General features: G+C 42.4%; 1 protein-coding gene across 1 annotated transcript in view; it reads left to right on the top strand.

Annotated features, from left to right (window-relative positions):
* The first annotated feature begins 275 nt into the window (after window positions 1-275).
* KDM1A (lysine demethylase 1A) overlaps window positions 276-14,192 on the top strand; it is a 36,790-nt gene continuing 22,873 nt past the window's right edge. Inside the window, exons 1-3 of the mRNA XM_048500793.1 lie at window positions 276-742; window positions 4,667-4,838; window positions 11,178-11,237. Of these exons, the coding sequence (XP_048356750.1) occupies window positions 395-742; window positions 4,667-4,838; window positions 11,178-11,237 (580 nt within the window). The 5' untranslated portion in view covers window positions 276-394. The remainder of the gene's footprint in view (window positions 743-4,666; window positions 4,839-11,177; window positions 11,238-14,192) is intronic.

Raw genomic sequence — 14,192 nt, 5'->3', positions numbered from 1 at the left:
CAGATTAGATACACGAGCTCTTAACCTCCTACGCCACTGCTTTAGGTAAAAATTGCTTGGAAGGGACAGTCTTAAATAATAACAACAGCAACGCTTCCTAAGCTATCCAAGGCGGCGGACAAAAGGCACGTGGTCCTTTCTTTCCTTCACTCAGCCCACTTCCATCTACGGCGCGCCAGAAGGACCAAACCGCTTCCTCGGAGCTTCTCCTGCCTCACGGAGAGCTAGACTGTGCTACGGAGGCAGCGCAGGAGGCGCATGCGCAGTAGCGCGGTCTAGGAGAAGAGGCGGAGCCAGCGGAGCGCTCGGTGGCGTCGCGCGCGGGACCGCCTTTGTCCGTCTGACTGACCGTCCTGAGGCGGCGGCGGCGGCTGCTGCTGCTCTGAGGGCGGGGATGATGCTGGCCGCGGGGAAGAAGGCCGCGGTGGAGACTCCGGTCGTCGTTGGCGGCGGGGGCGCAGGGGACGTGGCTGCCGAGGCCCCGGTCGCGCAGCCGCCGCCGCCGCCGCCACCCCCTCCTCCTCCCCCGCCGCCGCCGCCGCCCCTCTCCAGTTCTTTGGGCTCCTCAGAGGGCGGCGCGTCGGCCTCGGAACGGACGCCCCGCAAGAAGGAGCCGGCGCGCGCCTCTCCTCCGGGGGGCCTGTCCGACCCGCCGCCCAGCGGGCCCGCCGTGGGCTCCGAGACCACCGGCATCGCCGAGACCCCCGAGGGCCGCCGGACCAGCCGTCGCAAGAGGGCCAAGGTGGGTGCGGGCGGGCCGATGCGGGGAGACTCCTCACCAGGAGCGGAAACGGCCCTGCGGATCTGGGCCCATCGCCACAGTGGACCACGTGCTTCTTCCCCATTGTCAGGACAAACAAAACACATTGGTGCACTTGTGTTAGATTCCCAGGTCATCCAGAACAGCTTCATCTCTCTCTTTTTATTATAAAAAATGTGATCTTTGTTAAATTTTTTCATACAAACATAACGTGAAACATCGAAATCTGCTGTACGTACAAAACCAAAAGAAAATAACACAATTCACTATCCCTCAGTACTGTACATGAACTATGTTATAAATTTTATCTTTCCAATTAAAGGAAACATCGCTAGAACGATAATTCTACCTTTTCAGTTCTCTTACAGCCACCTTAAGAATTCTTATAATCACAACTTCTCCCATTATGTATTCCTCTGTAACACTACTTCATTATTAGTCATTATGTATTCCTTATTCATTATGTATCATTCCATATATACATATATTTCCCATTATATATTCCTCTGTCACACTACTTTATTATCAGTCATTATGTATTCTTAATTAGATATCAGTCATTATATATTTCTCTTTTAACACTACTTTGTTATCATTCATGTGCTGCTCTTATCGAACCAAACCATACTTTTTCCTCTTAGTGTTGAAGACACATTGGCAGATACTGATATTCTCTTGTTATATCTCCATGTTGCTTACTAACACCAATTCTGTGACCAAATGTGTAACAGTACTCGACAAAAGTCGCAGGATGGCTTGTAACAAAGCAACCTTTGTGACAATAGCTGCAGCCTTCTATTTAACAATTTTGATGTCTTTTTATATCTGTCCCACTTTGAATTTTAAAAAAGATCCCTTTTAGTACTTATACTTACTCTGTTAATGTGTTCTGCCCTTTATGTTCTGTCCTTTATTTTACTTGTCTTATGCTGGTGTATGACTGTAATAAAGGATTGATTGATTGAGGCGCTCCCCAGGAATAGTGAAAGGGAGGAAACTGGGGAGTGGCGGACATGGCCCCTTTCAGGCTCCAGAGCTGCAACCCAAAAATTAATCTATTATCTTAATTATTGGTATTTAGAAACCCCTCATAATTGAGCCCGTAAACCATCTGCCAATTAGTTTGTGCATAAATTCAATTCTGAAAGGAGAAATCTTTTCATAAATAAACATTAATGGTTGGTTATGTGAAAGGAGCATTAAGAGATTATTCTCTAGAGGTCTTTTACGTAGCTGAATATTGACATGAATTGCACAGCAGTTATAAAAATTAATAGTTTCTCTTTTCCCCTTCCCCATTTTTTGTCCATTCAGAAACAGATATTCTGTGAATTACATGATTTCTGTAATTATAAGAGCACTATTTTATGTCGTATTATTTTTAAAAATCTCATAAAAATAAACAAAAATGGTGAGTGGGAGGAAGTAGGTAGAAAATTAACACAATACGCAGAATTGTTCCCCATCATGTGTTAGTTTTCTATTAATGAGAAGTGTTATCTGCCTCCCTGCGTATAAAAAATAAACCATGCAAGCTCTTTACAAGTAGCAAACTAGTAAAGATAATTGAATTTTGCGTGTACTAATTTTCTACTTGTGTGGAGTTGTATTTTGCATGGGGGAAAATGTTTAGAATTTTCTGCAAATAGATAGGTAACAGCAGAGGTAGAGCCTGTGGTCCAGCTTCCTTTTGTCTTTGTTAGTTTGTTTCTTAGCAGGATCCCCCCCCCCCCCTTTTATGGAGGCTGGCTGTAGTTTGATGTGGTCTGGTTTATAGTACTATTTTGTGATTTCACTACTTCCTTCTTTTGCACCTTTAAACCCATTTTAGACTTCATAACACTACCATGAGGTATAGAGAACTTTGAGAATTGCTAGACCTTCTATGAATGAGTAAGATGGGAGTGAATATAACATATTGCTTATTGTTTGCCTCTTAGTGCTGTTTGACACATGGCTTTTTTCTTGACTTTAAATTGTTAGACTTTCAGTGCTACAAGACACCTGTTTTGGCTGCAACAGCCTTAACATAGCTGTCCCTCTGGTATTTGATCCTTCGTGTGTTTATTTAAAAGTCCCCTTTACTGCTTTGAGACTTGCTTCCAAATTAGTGTGCATAGAACTGTAACCGTAGATTACTGTACCTTAATCTCAGAAGCTGTTGAACCTATTACATGACAATCAGTACAAAGAAATGGCACTACGTGACTGTTTCTCACGATTTGCTTTTTCAGCATAAAGAATCCTTTGTTAAAAGGAGAAAGAATTGAAACTTTTGTGCGGTCAGTCACATATTGTGACCAAATGTCCCTATTTCATAGCACTTGTACGCACAGGGAAATTGTTGGCTACAGTTTATTGACTGTGTATTCAATGAAATTTGCACGCAATCATGTGATTTACACTTGGCTCTTTACGCAAGGATGTGCTTTGCATGGAGAGAAAGTAATGTGAAATACTCTCTCAACACAATTAACATGTGGCCTGCCTTAGTTTTGGGCGAACCACAACAGAAAATCCTTTTTTAAAAAACAAAGCTTTGCTGTTGGATCTACCAAACTGTTAATATTTGTGCAGAATTGATCTGTTTTCAGTGAATTGGTTCATGCTCTAGTTGCAGAACTGCTTCATTTGTGGAAGGCTTTAAAATGTGATGAGGCATTCAATATAATGTAAAATCTGAATTCCCAGCCACTGGCCAAGAACTCAGTCTCAGAAAATTAAGAAAATTAAGATGCATTCATTAACCCTCATTACTAATTTGACAATTAGCAAAAAGTTCCATCTTCAGCCTTGATGAAAGAAGGAGAGCAGGTACCTGATTAATTGACAATTGCAATGGTTTCTCTGTACAGTCCAATCTAGGTTTACAGGAGACAACCACCATAGTTCTGTCATGAATTCACACATTCCCATGCTTTTATAATTGGAAAATATACTCCTGCCTAAAGGCCAAGTAGAAATCCAGCAAATTTCAGGACAGATATGCTCTAGAAAAAAGGTGCACCATGTCCACAAGAACCTGAAATTCTCAGCTTTCTAGAATCAGTACTTAAACCTGGCAACTAGTAGTGTTGACTATGATTCCTGTGAGTGATTGCTTTTTTTCAGAATAATTACAGGAAGGTATTAATTTTCTATGTCTCTTATTGGATAATTTGGAGGAAAATGCTGGGTTTTGTTCTGAATTGCTCCCTATATACATCTTAATCAGTACAGATAGAGATTCTTCATAGTGTGTTGGTACTGCTTTGCAGTGTTTTCAGTAATAACAATCAAATATTTTAATATTAAATAATACCCCAGTATGATTTTTTAAACCAGTTGTATTTCTTCCTTATAAAGTAAAACATGACAGAGTTTTGCTGTGCTTTTATTAGAGACAGTGCTGGCATTTTTAATGTTTGGATACAAAGATCAGATTTTCTTGACACTCTAAAGCATTTGCTTTACATTGAGACTAACTACTTCTACCTTTGACATCCCATGTGATTCACCTTGGTAAATTTCTCTTCCTTCTGTGGATCAACTTACGATGACCCCAGTTCTCCCTTGAAAACCATGTTTTAATTTTGCTGGTGATGCTTTGTTAATGTTCACCTTTGATTGTCCTCAGACTGATAAAGAAGGAGAGCCTGGACCAGACCAGTAGTCCCTCTGGTCCAGCATCCTATCTCACGCATTGGTCAATTAGTTACTCTGGAGGGCCAACAACAGGGCATAAGATCTAAGGGAGGGGTCTGTAAGCCACCCTGAGTCCGATTGCAGTCAGAAACAGACGAGGTACACATGCAATAACATTTAAAAAATTAAAATAAAAGTTTATTGCCTCTAAATGTTCAGGTTTCCTTTGGTCACCGCGGCTGGTAGCCACTGATGGACCGATCCTCCACGTTCTGTTTATAGGTGGAGTACAGGGAAATGGACGAGAGTCTTGCTAACCTCTCTGAAGATGAGTATTATTCTGAAGAAGAACGGAACGCTAAAGCGGAGAAAGAGAAAAAGCTCCCGCCTCCCCCTCCCCCTCCCCCTCCCCCACCTGAAGAAGAGATTGAGAGTGAGCCAGAAGAGCCATCTGGTGAGTAGACTGCACCCAGCCAACAGGACATCAGTTTTGCATCAAAGTGTGCATGCTGTTTTATTTTATTTATTTCTTAAATTTATATGAAGACAATTGGGTGACACCCCCTCTCCCTAGTATGGAATAATTTGTATAATGGGCCAAATGTGCAGTGTATTGATGTGAGCCTGGAAAATGCCTTTTGTATAAGACATTGGGTCAAACTTATTTTATTCTGACTGTACAGTTTCCATTATTAGTTCTCCCAGCTTTAAGATTCTATCTTCTTTGCAAGCATTTCAGTCTTCATTCTTTCGGTACTCTATTTGAGAAGCAGCTTGGGGAGCAGGTAATGAAGAAATTCTCTGCCTTTGCTATACTAAACATAGTTGCTGTTATTTTCATTTTGTTCATTTATTGGTACTCTGGACTCCTTCACCCCACCAATTCAGTGACAAATTTAGCATCCATAGGCCTTAAACATAAATTGGATCCACCATGAATGTAGATATAATAGAATTTTGTATTAAGCTGGACTTCTGGACTTCTCTTCCTTGTTAAAAAAAAGAGCTTTGCTTGTTTTGTATAGACTGGTTCTAGCATTTTTATCCAGTTTCTATCAAAATTCAGGAGAATATGTGTGTTATCAACCCCTGAAGAGACAGTTTTCTGGCTATAAGAAATTAATGGTGGTGAGGTGTGGTCAACAGGTTACTAGCAGGTAATGAAAGCCTGTATCAGCTTTTTCTGTATATCAAGCCCCAACCTTGGCAGCAGGGTGTCAGCACATAGTTTTACCAGTCAGACTAGATGAGATTATAGCCAGAGGCAGGTAATACAGCCCTGCCTGCAATTTTGACAGAATTGCATAATTCTGCATGCCATGGCACCTTTTTAACTTGGGCAAGGGTTTGGGAAAGCTGCTGCATGTGGCCTTAGCACAAGTGAGCATCTAGGTCCTCGTGTTTGAAAGGTGGAGGAAAAGGTGCCAGTTTCAATAAGCACAGTTTGGTGTAAGGCAAAGCTTTTAAACATAGTTGATGGGTGTAGTTTACACTTCATGCCTGAAAGATCCATACCATTACTTCCTATGTTCCGTGCCAGTGTTATTCACTGAGAAAACACAACTGTGTAACATTGATGAAGTCTTACTGTTAATTAATGTATTATCTGACTTCCATTCTTAATCACTAACTAAAATTGCTGTTTTTGGGGGGAGGGCATGGCAGTCAGGTACGTGCTGGATGCAAAAATGTGGTGTGTGTTTTTTTGTTATTGGGTAGCCTTACTAATAAGTGATCTCTGCTTAAATTCCTAATATTTTCCCACTATTAATAAGAGTTTAATTTCCCTAAACTGAGAGGAGGTTGATGGCCCACAGTAACATACCCTTCACCACTTGATTTTTTAACTAGATGATCAATGTTTATTTTATATGTAAGTAATAGCCAGCATGGTCTAGTGGTTAATAGTGGTGGACTCGAATCTGGAGAACCAGTTTCGATTCTACACTGGTCCACATGAGCAGCAGACTCGAATCTGGAGAAAAAGGTTTGATTCCCCATTCCTCTACATCAGTGGTTCTCAACCTGTGGGTCGCAACCCCTTTGGGGGTCGAACGACCCTTTCACAGGGGTCGCCTAAGACTCTCTGCATCAGTGTTTTCCATCTGTAAAATGGATAAATATTAGGGCTGGGGGTCACCACAACATGAGGAACTATATCAGGGGTCTGCAACCTGCAGCTCTCCAGATGTTTATGGACTACTAAGTCCCAGCCCCTACTTGAGTATGGGCCAAGGAGTGGCCATGCTGGCGAGGGGCTGATAGGGCAACTGTAGTCCATAAACATCTGGCCCTATTTGCTACGTTGCAGACAGGCTGCAGGCACCCTGAATTTCTATATAAAAGGGTTCTTGACATTAGGAAGGTTGAGAACCGCTGCTCTACATGAAACCTTCCTGATGACCTTGGGCCAGACACAGTTCTCTCAGAACTCTCTCAGCCCCACCTCCGTCATAAGGTGTTTGTTGTGGGGAGGGGAAGGAAAGAAGTTGCAGGAGAGAAAGATGGGGTTAAAATCTGGACTCCTCCCTCTCTTCTTCTTCTTCTTCTTCTTCTTCTTCTTCTTCTTCTTCTTCTTCTTCTTCTTCTTCTTCTTCTTCTTCTTCTTCTTCTTCTTCTTCTTCTTCTTCTTCTTCTTCTTCTTCTTCTTCTTCTTCTTCTTCTTCTTCTTCTTCTTCTTCTTCTTCTTCTTCGTCCTTCTCTTCCTCTTCTTATTTCTCACTGAAAGGCAGATTACCTGATGCGTCAGTACAATCAGCAGAATGAGGAGTCATCTAATAGTGTAGCGGGACCAGGATTGCAAAAATCTGAAACAAGGCATAAGTATTAAACAAGACAATGTTAAACAATGCAAGAAATGGTTTTGTGTTACATTGTGCATACCATGAGAAGAGTGTGGATACATGCTTGCATTCGTTCTCACGAGCAATGAACGGTAACTTGCACAAAGTAGTCCTAGTGGAGAGAATAGGATATACTAATACGGAAGGAGGTACTTCTCTTCTAGTGTGCCTTCTGTATGTTTCAGCCTTCCGTCAGAAGACAGATATGAGTTCACCAAAATATTTGCATATCTCAAATTACATAGGAAATTACTTAACAGTTGCACTGCTCGTTAACACTCAGCGTTGTACAGTCATCTGTGCATTCTTGTGAGAAGATCAGGTAGTTCATGCCAGTTGCACTGACAGTTTAAGACAGGGGTGTCCAACTGTGGTGCTTCAGATGTTCATGCACTACAATCCCCATCAGCCCCTGCTGGCATGGCCAATTGACTGGTGGGAATTGTAGTCCATGAGCATCCGAAGCGCCAGATTTAAACATCCCTGGTTCAAAATGATGTAAGCTTCAGTTGGCCTATTAGTAATGGGATAGTTCTAATGCAGCTGTACTGCAGCATTTCTACAGATTGTAAGTAGGATATTCTTTTTATTAATACCAAGATAGGATGTTCCATTTTTAAATACTAACGTGTCACTTTTATCTAGATTGGGGGAGACTAACGTCCAACATTGGGTAACTTTTTCATAATCTTTTTGCTGTCGGCTCATCTATCAGCTTAAATGTATTCTCTCCAGAGATTTCCTAGGACACGAGCTTATTCTCCTTGTTTAGGGTCCAGATAGGTCAGTTGCTTCTTCCACTGTTTGGCTGTGCCTCCTTAAGTCTGTTTTAGACACGCTTTAACTTTCAGCACTGGATCCTGCTTGCCCAGTTCCCTGTCTGTGATCTTCTGTCAATTTCTATTTAGAATATTCTTCACCCTCGCACAATAGATAGTACCAGCCTGAAATGGTAGCCCCTTCACCTGTGCTGGCTTTTTATAGTGCAGAGGGGATTTCATTTTGACTGTGTTATCATGGATGGCAGGACAGTAAGCTATTGAAAGCGTTATTGGCTGCTTCAGCATTCCGCTGCTCCAAGGAGGGCAGGAATTAGGCAAGTCAAATTTGTACATGGAACATAAATCTACTTTATTAAGAGTAGTGTGTAAAAATTCCCAAATAAAACTTGTATTCTTCAACTGTGTTAGAGCATCTGAAATAACTTAAGATTCAATTCAGAGCAATTAAATAGTTTAACATGTGTCTTTTTAGCCCCATAAGTATTATGTGTGCACAGGTACAGTGGATTAAAGAGAGGTTCCTAGCTTTTTTTTTTGTCAGAAAGGGGTTTTAAGCTGTAGCTACAGTTAGAGTATGTGTGGTAATACAACACTCAGTACTTTCTGCACTTAAGCAGCTGCTGTTTGGATTTCATAGTACAAACAGATTCTGATTTGGAGAGCTGAAATAGTGTAGTGGTTACAGTGCTGGTATAGGAATCAAGAGAGGCTTGGGGTCAGTGGTGTGAAACTGATTGGGGTCCAGTGTAGCTGCAATGTCAGATCTCTGCACATCCATGGATTTTCATGCTCCTTTCCACCCCTCGAGCAGTTTTCCCTTACCCTCCTTTTCTCAGCCTTAGCCATAGTTTTGTATTACATATATACACAACATAAGCTAAAATGCTTATGTTCTTTCTCAAGCTAGAGTGTGAAAAGAAGGCATTGAAGTAACTTTGCAAACTTACTCCTGTGAACCTGGATTGTGTGTAAGGGGTGGCCAACCTATGCTGTTCCAGATGTTCATGGACTACAGTTCCCATCAGCCCCTACTGATTGGCTATGCTGGCAGGGGCTGATGGGAATTGTAGTCCATGAACATCTGGAACAGCATAAGTTGGTCACCTCTAGTGTAAGGTGCAACTATGATGAACATGGGAGCGTGGCAGCTCAGGGACAGGCTATGCCCAAACTGCAGACCCTGACTTTCAGGGAGCCAGCAATATGTCTGTACTGGACTTGGATTATTGTGGGCTAGTATTCCATTAGGGATATCTCATATAGGCAGCAGAGAGTAATATGGGGGGGGGGGGAGCACAAAGGTGATGAACTGTAATACAAAAGTTAACAGGTGCATTTGAAATAGCCCCTTGGGTACAACAACTGCTGGCAGATTTTCTTCTCTGACTTGCCTTTATGTGGTAGGCTAAGCAATTTTTAAAAAATTTACACCAGAAGACCTGATAGATTAGTCCACTGTGTTTTGAGGAATCTGCTCGCTCTTTTGCAGTGAATGCATTATTTTATACTTCTCAGAAATTTGTTTTGTGTGGGAGGAGCAGAAATGAGGGTGTGTTAAAGTTTTGGATGACAGGGGTACTTAAGGGATGGTAGTGTCCATGTGATGTGTACTGTCTGCTGGTTCACTTGATTTCCTAGGATCTGTTTTTCCATTTCTTGTCAGTAGCAGACAACTATCTTAGTTTAGGAATCAAGTTCAGTAATCATGCTGGGTCGGGAGCCAAGTCCCTCTGCATTTTCTCCCATCTTCTGTGCTTGCGCCCTTGCGTTCATCTTTATGTGCATCCCACTGTATGCTTCTCTTGCCTAGATTCCCTCCATCGTGGTATCTCATAGCATGTGCATGTAGAGCTTCTCTACCTGTCCTTTAAAAAAAGCAAAATGAAAAGTGGGGTGGTAGCCTAATAGCCAAACTGTGCAATGTCCCTTCCAGACAATCCAAATGCCCAATGGCATGCCAATACATCCCTTCTAGCTTCTCCTCTGCTCTTTAGAAAGCAGGCTGAAGAATGATTGATTGAAACAGGTGGCAATTGTGTTGGCGTTAGTAGTATCACTGGCTTGACAGGTAGATGTCCCTGGATTACTGTTTGCCAACCACCTAAAGGTTAAACTTCAGTTGTTCTGTATTTTTCTCCATAGGCAAAAGGTTGCTATGACAGTAGTTAGATAGTAAATGGTTGGATAATAAGTACTTTGTTATTGTACCAGAGTCTCCCAATAAAACTTTCATTCTTGCAGTGTACTTCACTGATCAGAATGGTTGGTTAGTGGATGATGTCAAGGTTAAGGATGCTGACCTAGAAGGTCCCTCTAATACTTAGGGTCTCTGTGGGTTCCAGTGGTTTGGAGTGTTGGGGCTTCCTATATCATACTGTTCTGAAGGAGCCTTGGTTGATGTAGGTGTAAACGATAGTAGAGTAGTTGGAGCTCATTAGTTCATTCTTAACCCTTTTCCTTTTGGAAGTGACATACAGCCAGAGGCAGCAGAGTGCATCTTCTTAGTTGCTCCAAACTGCAGTATTATGTATTTGCTAGTTGGTTTTCTTCAGGAAGGTTAGATGTTAGAAGTTGTAGAATTACTTCATGTGCTAAGTTGTGCATTCTTTGCACTTGCATCTCTGGATATGTTAGAAGTTTGACCTACTAGTGATGCATGGGTTAATACATTAAGCACAAATAGATTTCCTGGTTTTGTGGTAGAGAAGGAAGAGAGAACAATTCTCTCCCCCTTCCCCCCCTTCAGAGTGATTCATCAATTTGGTGAAGGCCTTGCCAAGACTATCAGATCCTTGGTGTTTAAAACCCTCAGTTAGACTACCCAGGTGCATACTCTTCCTATTGGTATCAGGAAGTGTACCCTTTCTTTTTGCCCTCATCTGTTGTTAAATTGATTTATAAATATTTACCAACCAAGTGCAATACTGTGTGTATCTATTTTTCCCCATTAACAGTCTGACGAAGGGTTCCAACAGCAAGGATGAAGCATTAGAAGACTGCAAAGTGTTGCCCTTGACGCTTATTCCACACGATGAATTCAGACAATGTTTTTTCCCCCTCTAGTTGGTGAACTGCTAAACCCCAATCGCCAGCTATCAGACCTTGATATCCCCAAATGACTTTAACTTCTGGAGTAAGGTCCCTGAGATCTCCTCTTTCCTTCCACAGGGCAAGCAGGAGGACTTCAAGACGACAGTTCTGGAGGGTATGGAGACTGCCAAGCATCAGGTGAGGGTGGTGTTTGATGCTTGCCACTTAGCAAGAGCCCCCAAACGAGGGATGGATGCTTGCAAGTGGGTGTGGGTGGCTAGGCCTTAGCAGGAGGGGCAGAAGCAGTGCACAAAGGAGGGATAACTTGGTGATGTGGCCAGAGGACATGAGATGAAACCTACCTGGAAGTACTTTAGGCAGGTGTCACATGTCACAGCCCTCTGCTCTTCCCTGAGCTTGGTGTTAGTGCTGAGAAATTGAAAAGCCAATTAGCTTCCCCTCACTTCAGAGCCACAGGATATTTTCCACAGCTCAGGAGTGATATCAAAGGGTACGCCTTAGTTTCTAGATAGTTTTTCTTTTGATAAAATTCAGTTGCAAATAACTTTCATTCCAAGGTGTATCCTACAGTTTCAGTTGGGCTCCTTTTTGACAGTTAATTTAAGATTTTAATCATAACTGTCCAACAGTCCCATTCAGGGTTGGCATATAATCCAATTTAGTATTGTACATGAAAGGCTGTAATTGCCAAAAGCCCTTCTGAATCTTGAAGCTATACCTGATCAGGTATGCAACCCGGGCTTGTTTGAAATGATAGAGCCTAGTTACGCTTGGTTACTAGTGCTAATAATTAAGACTTCCAAACACTGTAGACTTGGGCAGATGCAGGATTTTTCCCCATGTTTCTTCTTGAGCATATCTGCAAACTGATGTATGTTGTGTCAAATGTTTAATTTCTGCAAGGTGGGCTTCACTTGTGTGGGTGAGTAGTGGATTGGGCGCAGTTAAGGGACCAAACATGTCGGCTTGTCCTGAAATCCTGGGAATGCTGGACATCTCAGTTTCCAGAAAACATTTTCTTAAAAATGTTTTGTGCAGAGAGGAGATCCTTGAAGGCCCTGAAAAAAAAACCTTTGGAACTTGGGCAGGAAGAACTTTTCTTTGCTATAATTCTGATGTGGGAGTACAGAGACTGACTGCTCTTTCAGCTTCCTCTTCCTTAAGCCTTGAGTCTTTCCCTCAAGGGACCCAACTCTGTTTTGTATCCTGGAGGGCTTTGCTCCTCCTCTCTTTCCATGTGATCTGCTTACTCCCATAGTTGAGGATAATCTAGGCTATCATTCTATATGTGTTACCTATGGGAAGCTCAAGCACCTGTCTTGACTTAACCACATCTCAGGATCTAGAGAGCTTGTTCCACTATAGGGTTTCAGGATTTGCATGCTTGGTTGCAATGTGAAGCCTGTTCTTGCATATAAAAATGCGATTTTTGGTGTTAATGTATTCTACACCAATTCACTGAAGTTTTTAAATCAGTTCCACCATCTAGAATGATTTCATGAGCAATATACTGCAGATATTTGTTTAGTAGCTAACCTAAGAACTTAAAGGTTACTTTAGGGACCCTACTTTGGGTGGAAAGGCAGCTTAAAAATGTTTCAAATAAAACGTGTTATGTTCCGTTTCTGTCTGTGTGACCAATAATAATAGCCTTTGGTCACAAACAATAAATGCTGCTACTAAATAAAAACAAATAAAAATAAATAGTTGTCATTACTGAGGATTGTGTGTACCATGGACATGATTGTGCAAAGAAGCTGGATATTATTCCAATGCATACATTAGCATATGTGCTTATTTGGCACGATTCTCGGCCTCATCCAAAGTGGGGGCCAAATCTGCCCGTGGGAGCGGTGTGGGGCTACGTTGGCAGATTTGGCCTCCCCAGCACACTTGCCTTGGCGGAGGGGTGACTCCACCAGTGTACAGCCACCACACCTTCCCCAGCGCTGGGACGCCGCACCAGTGTCCTAGCACCCCTGCTACCATAGTGAGTGCAGGCCCAGAGAGGAGCTAACATTAGTTGGCTTCCTCCTCACCATTCACCGTCCAATACTTTATACTTAAGCCACCGAAAGGGTCACTTAAGTCTCTTAAGCCCCATGGGGGCTTCTCAGTGACAGAGGAGCTTTTTCACTTTTCAAGCCTCCCCACGTGGCAGGAAACCTCTGTAGGAGCGGCGAGGTGGTGCAGCCGTGGTGCAGTGTCCAGCCACCTGGCTGCTTGAATGGGACTGCCTATTTCTGCCATACAGTTGAAGCTTGTCTATACCTTCTAGAAGAAACAAAAGGTTCTTAAGTACTCAGTTCTGTGCCAGAGGCCATATTTTAGTGCTCGCTTTCTGTAGCCCTGAATGACCAGGCATTCACCTCCCTTGTTTATAACTTCACGCATTACAACATTCACGTCTCCTAAAAATAAAGCTGTAAATTGTATAATGCACAGCTGAATAAGATGTTTCTTATAGAATAATCATGGGTCCAAAACCTATGGACCTCTGAACATGTGTAGAAGTGCAATGTCTGAAGAAGGCACATGCTTTTTAAGGCACTCTCCGCAGTCTTTTCATACATGGATCCTTTCTCTGAGGTGAATGTATGTATGAGAATTTACTTCCTTGCACATGGGTGTGACTTTCTTGCACACTAACCTTTCAATCGGGGTGTCCAACCCTGGCGCTTCAGATGTTTATGGACTACAATTCCCATCTGAAGCACCAGAGTTGGGCACCTCTGCTTAAGTGCAGTGACAGAGCATGATGTCCATGTTAGAGCCTAATCTTATGCCTATTTAGTCAAAAGCAAGTTCTGCTGTATTTGGTGGGCATTTATCACAAGTAAGGTTGCCTTTGTAAGTTACTTTGTGAATTACTCATTCCTGTGGTTCTGCTCTACTGGGGACTCTTTCACGACTCAAGTATAGATATTTGACTTCATATTTGAATGTTCCTTCATGTGACAGAGCGCTTCTCTGCAGATAAAATAATAAGCATATCAGGGAAAGAGGGCACTTGTCTTTGTCATATTAGTTTTCCAGGATCAGGAAGTTGCTGATATGCATGAGGTTTCAAATGTAATCTTCCCCACCTTTGTCAAGTGGCATATTCCCTGCAAAGGATGTATGTGCTTCATG

This window comes from Sphaerodactylus townsendi, linkage group LG06 (genome assembly GCF_021028975.2).
Source record: "Sphaerodactylus townsendi isolate TG3544 linkage group LG06, MPM_Stown_v2.3, whole genome shotgun sequence".
Lineage (NCBI taxonomy): Eukaryota > Metazoa > Chordata > Lepidosauria > Squamata > Sphaerodactylidae > Sphaerodactylus > Sphaerodactylus townsendi.
The sequence above is the reverse complement of the archived record's forward strand: the minus strand, read 5'-3'. Positions and strand labels throughout refer to the sequence as shown.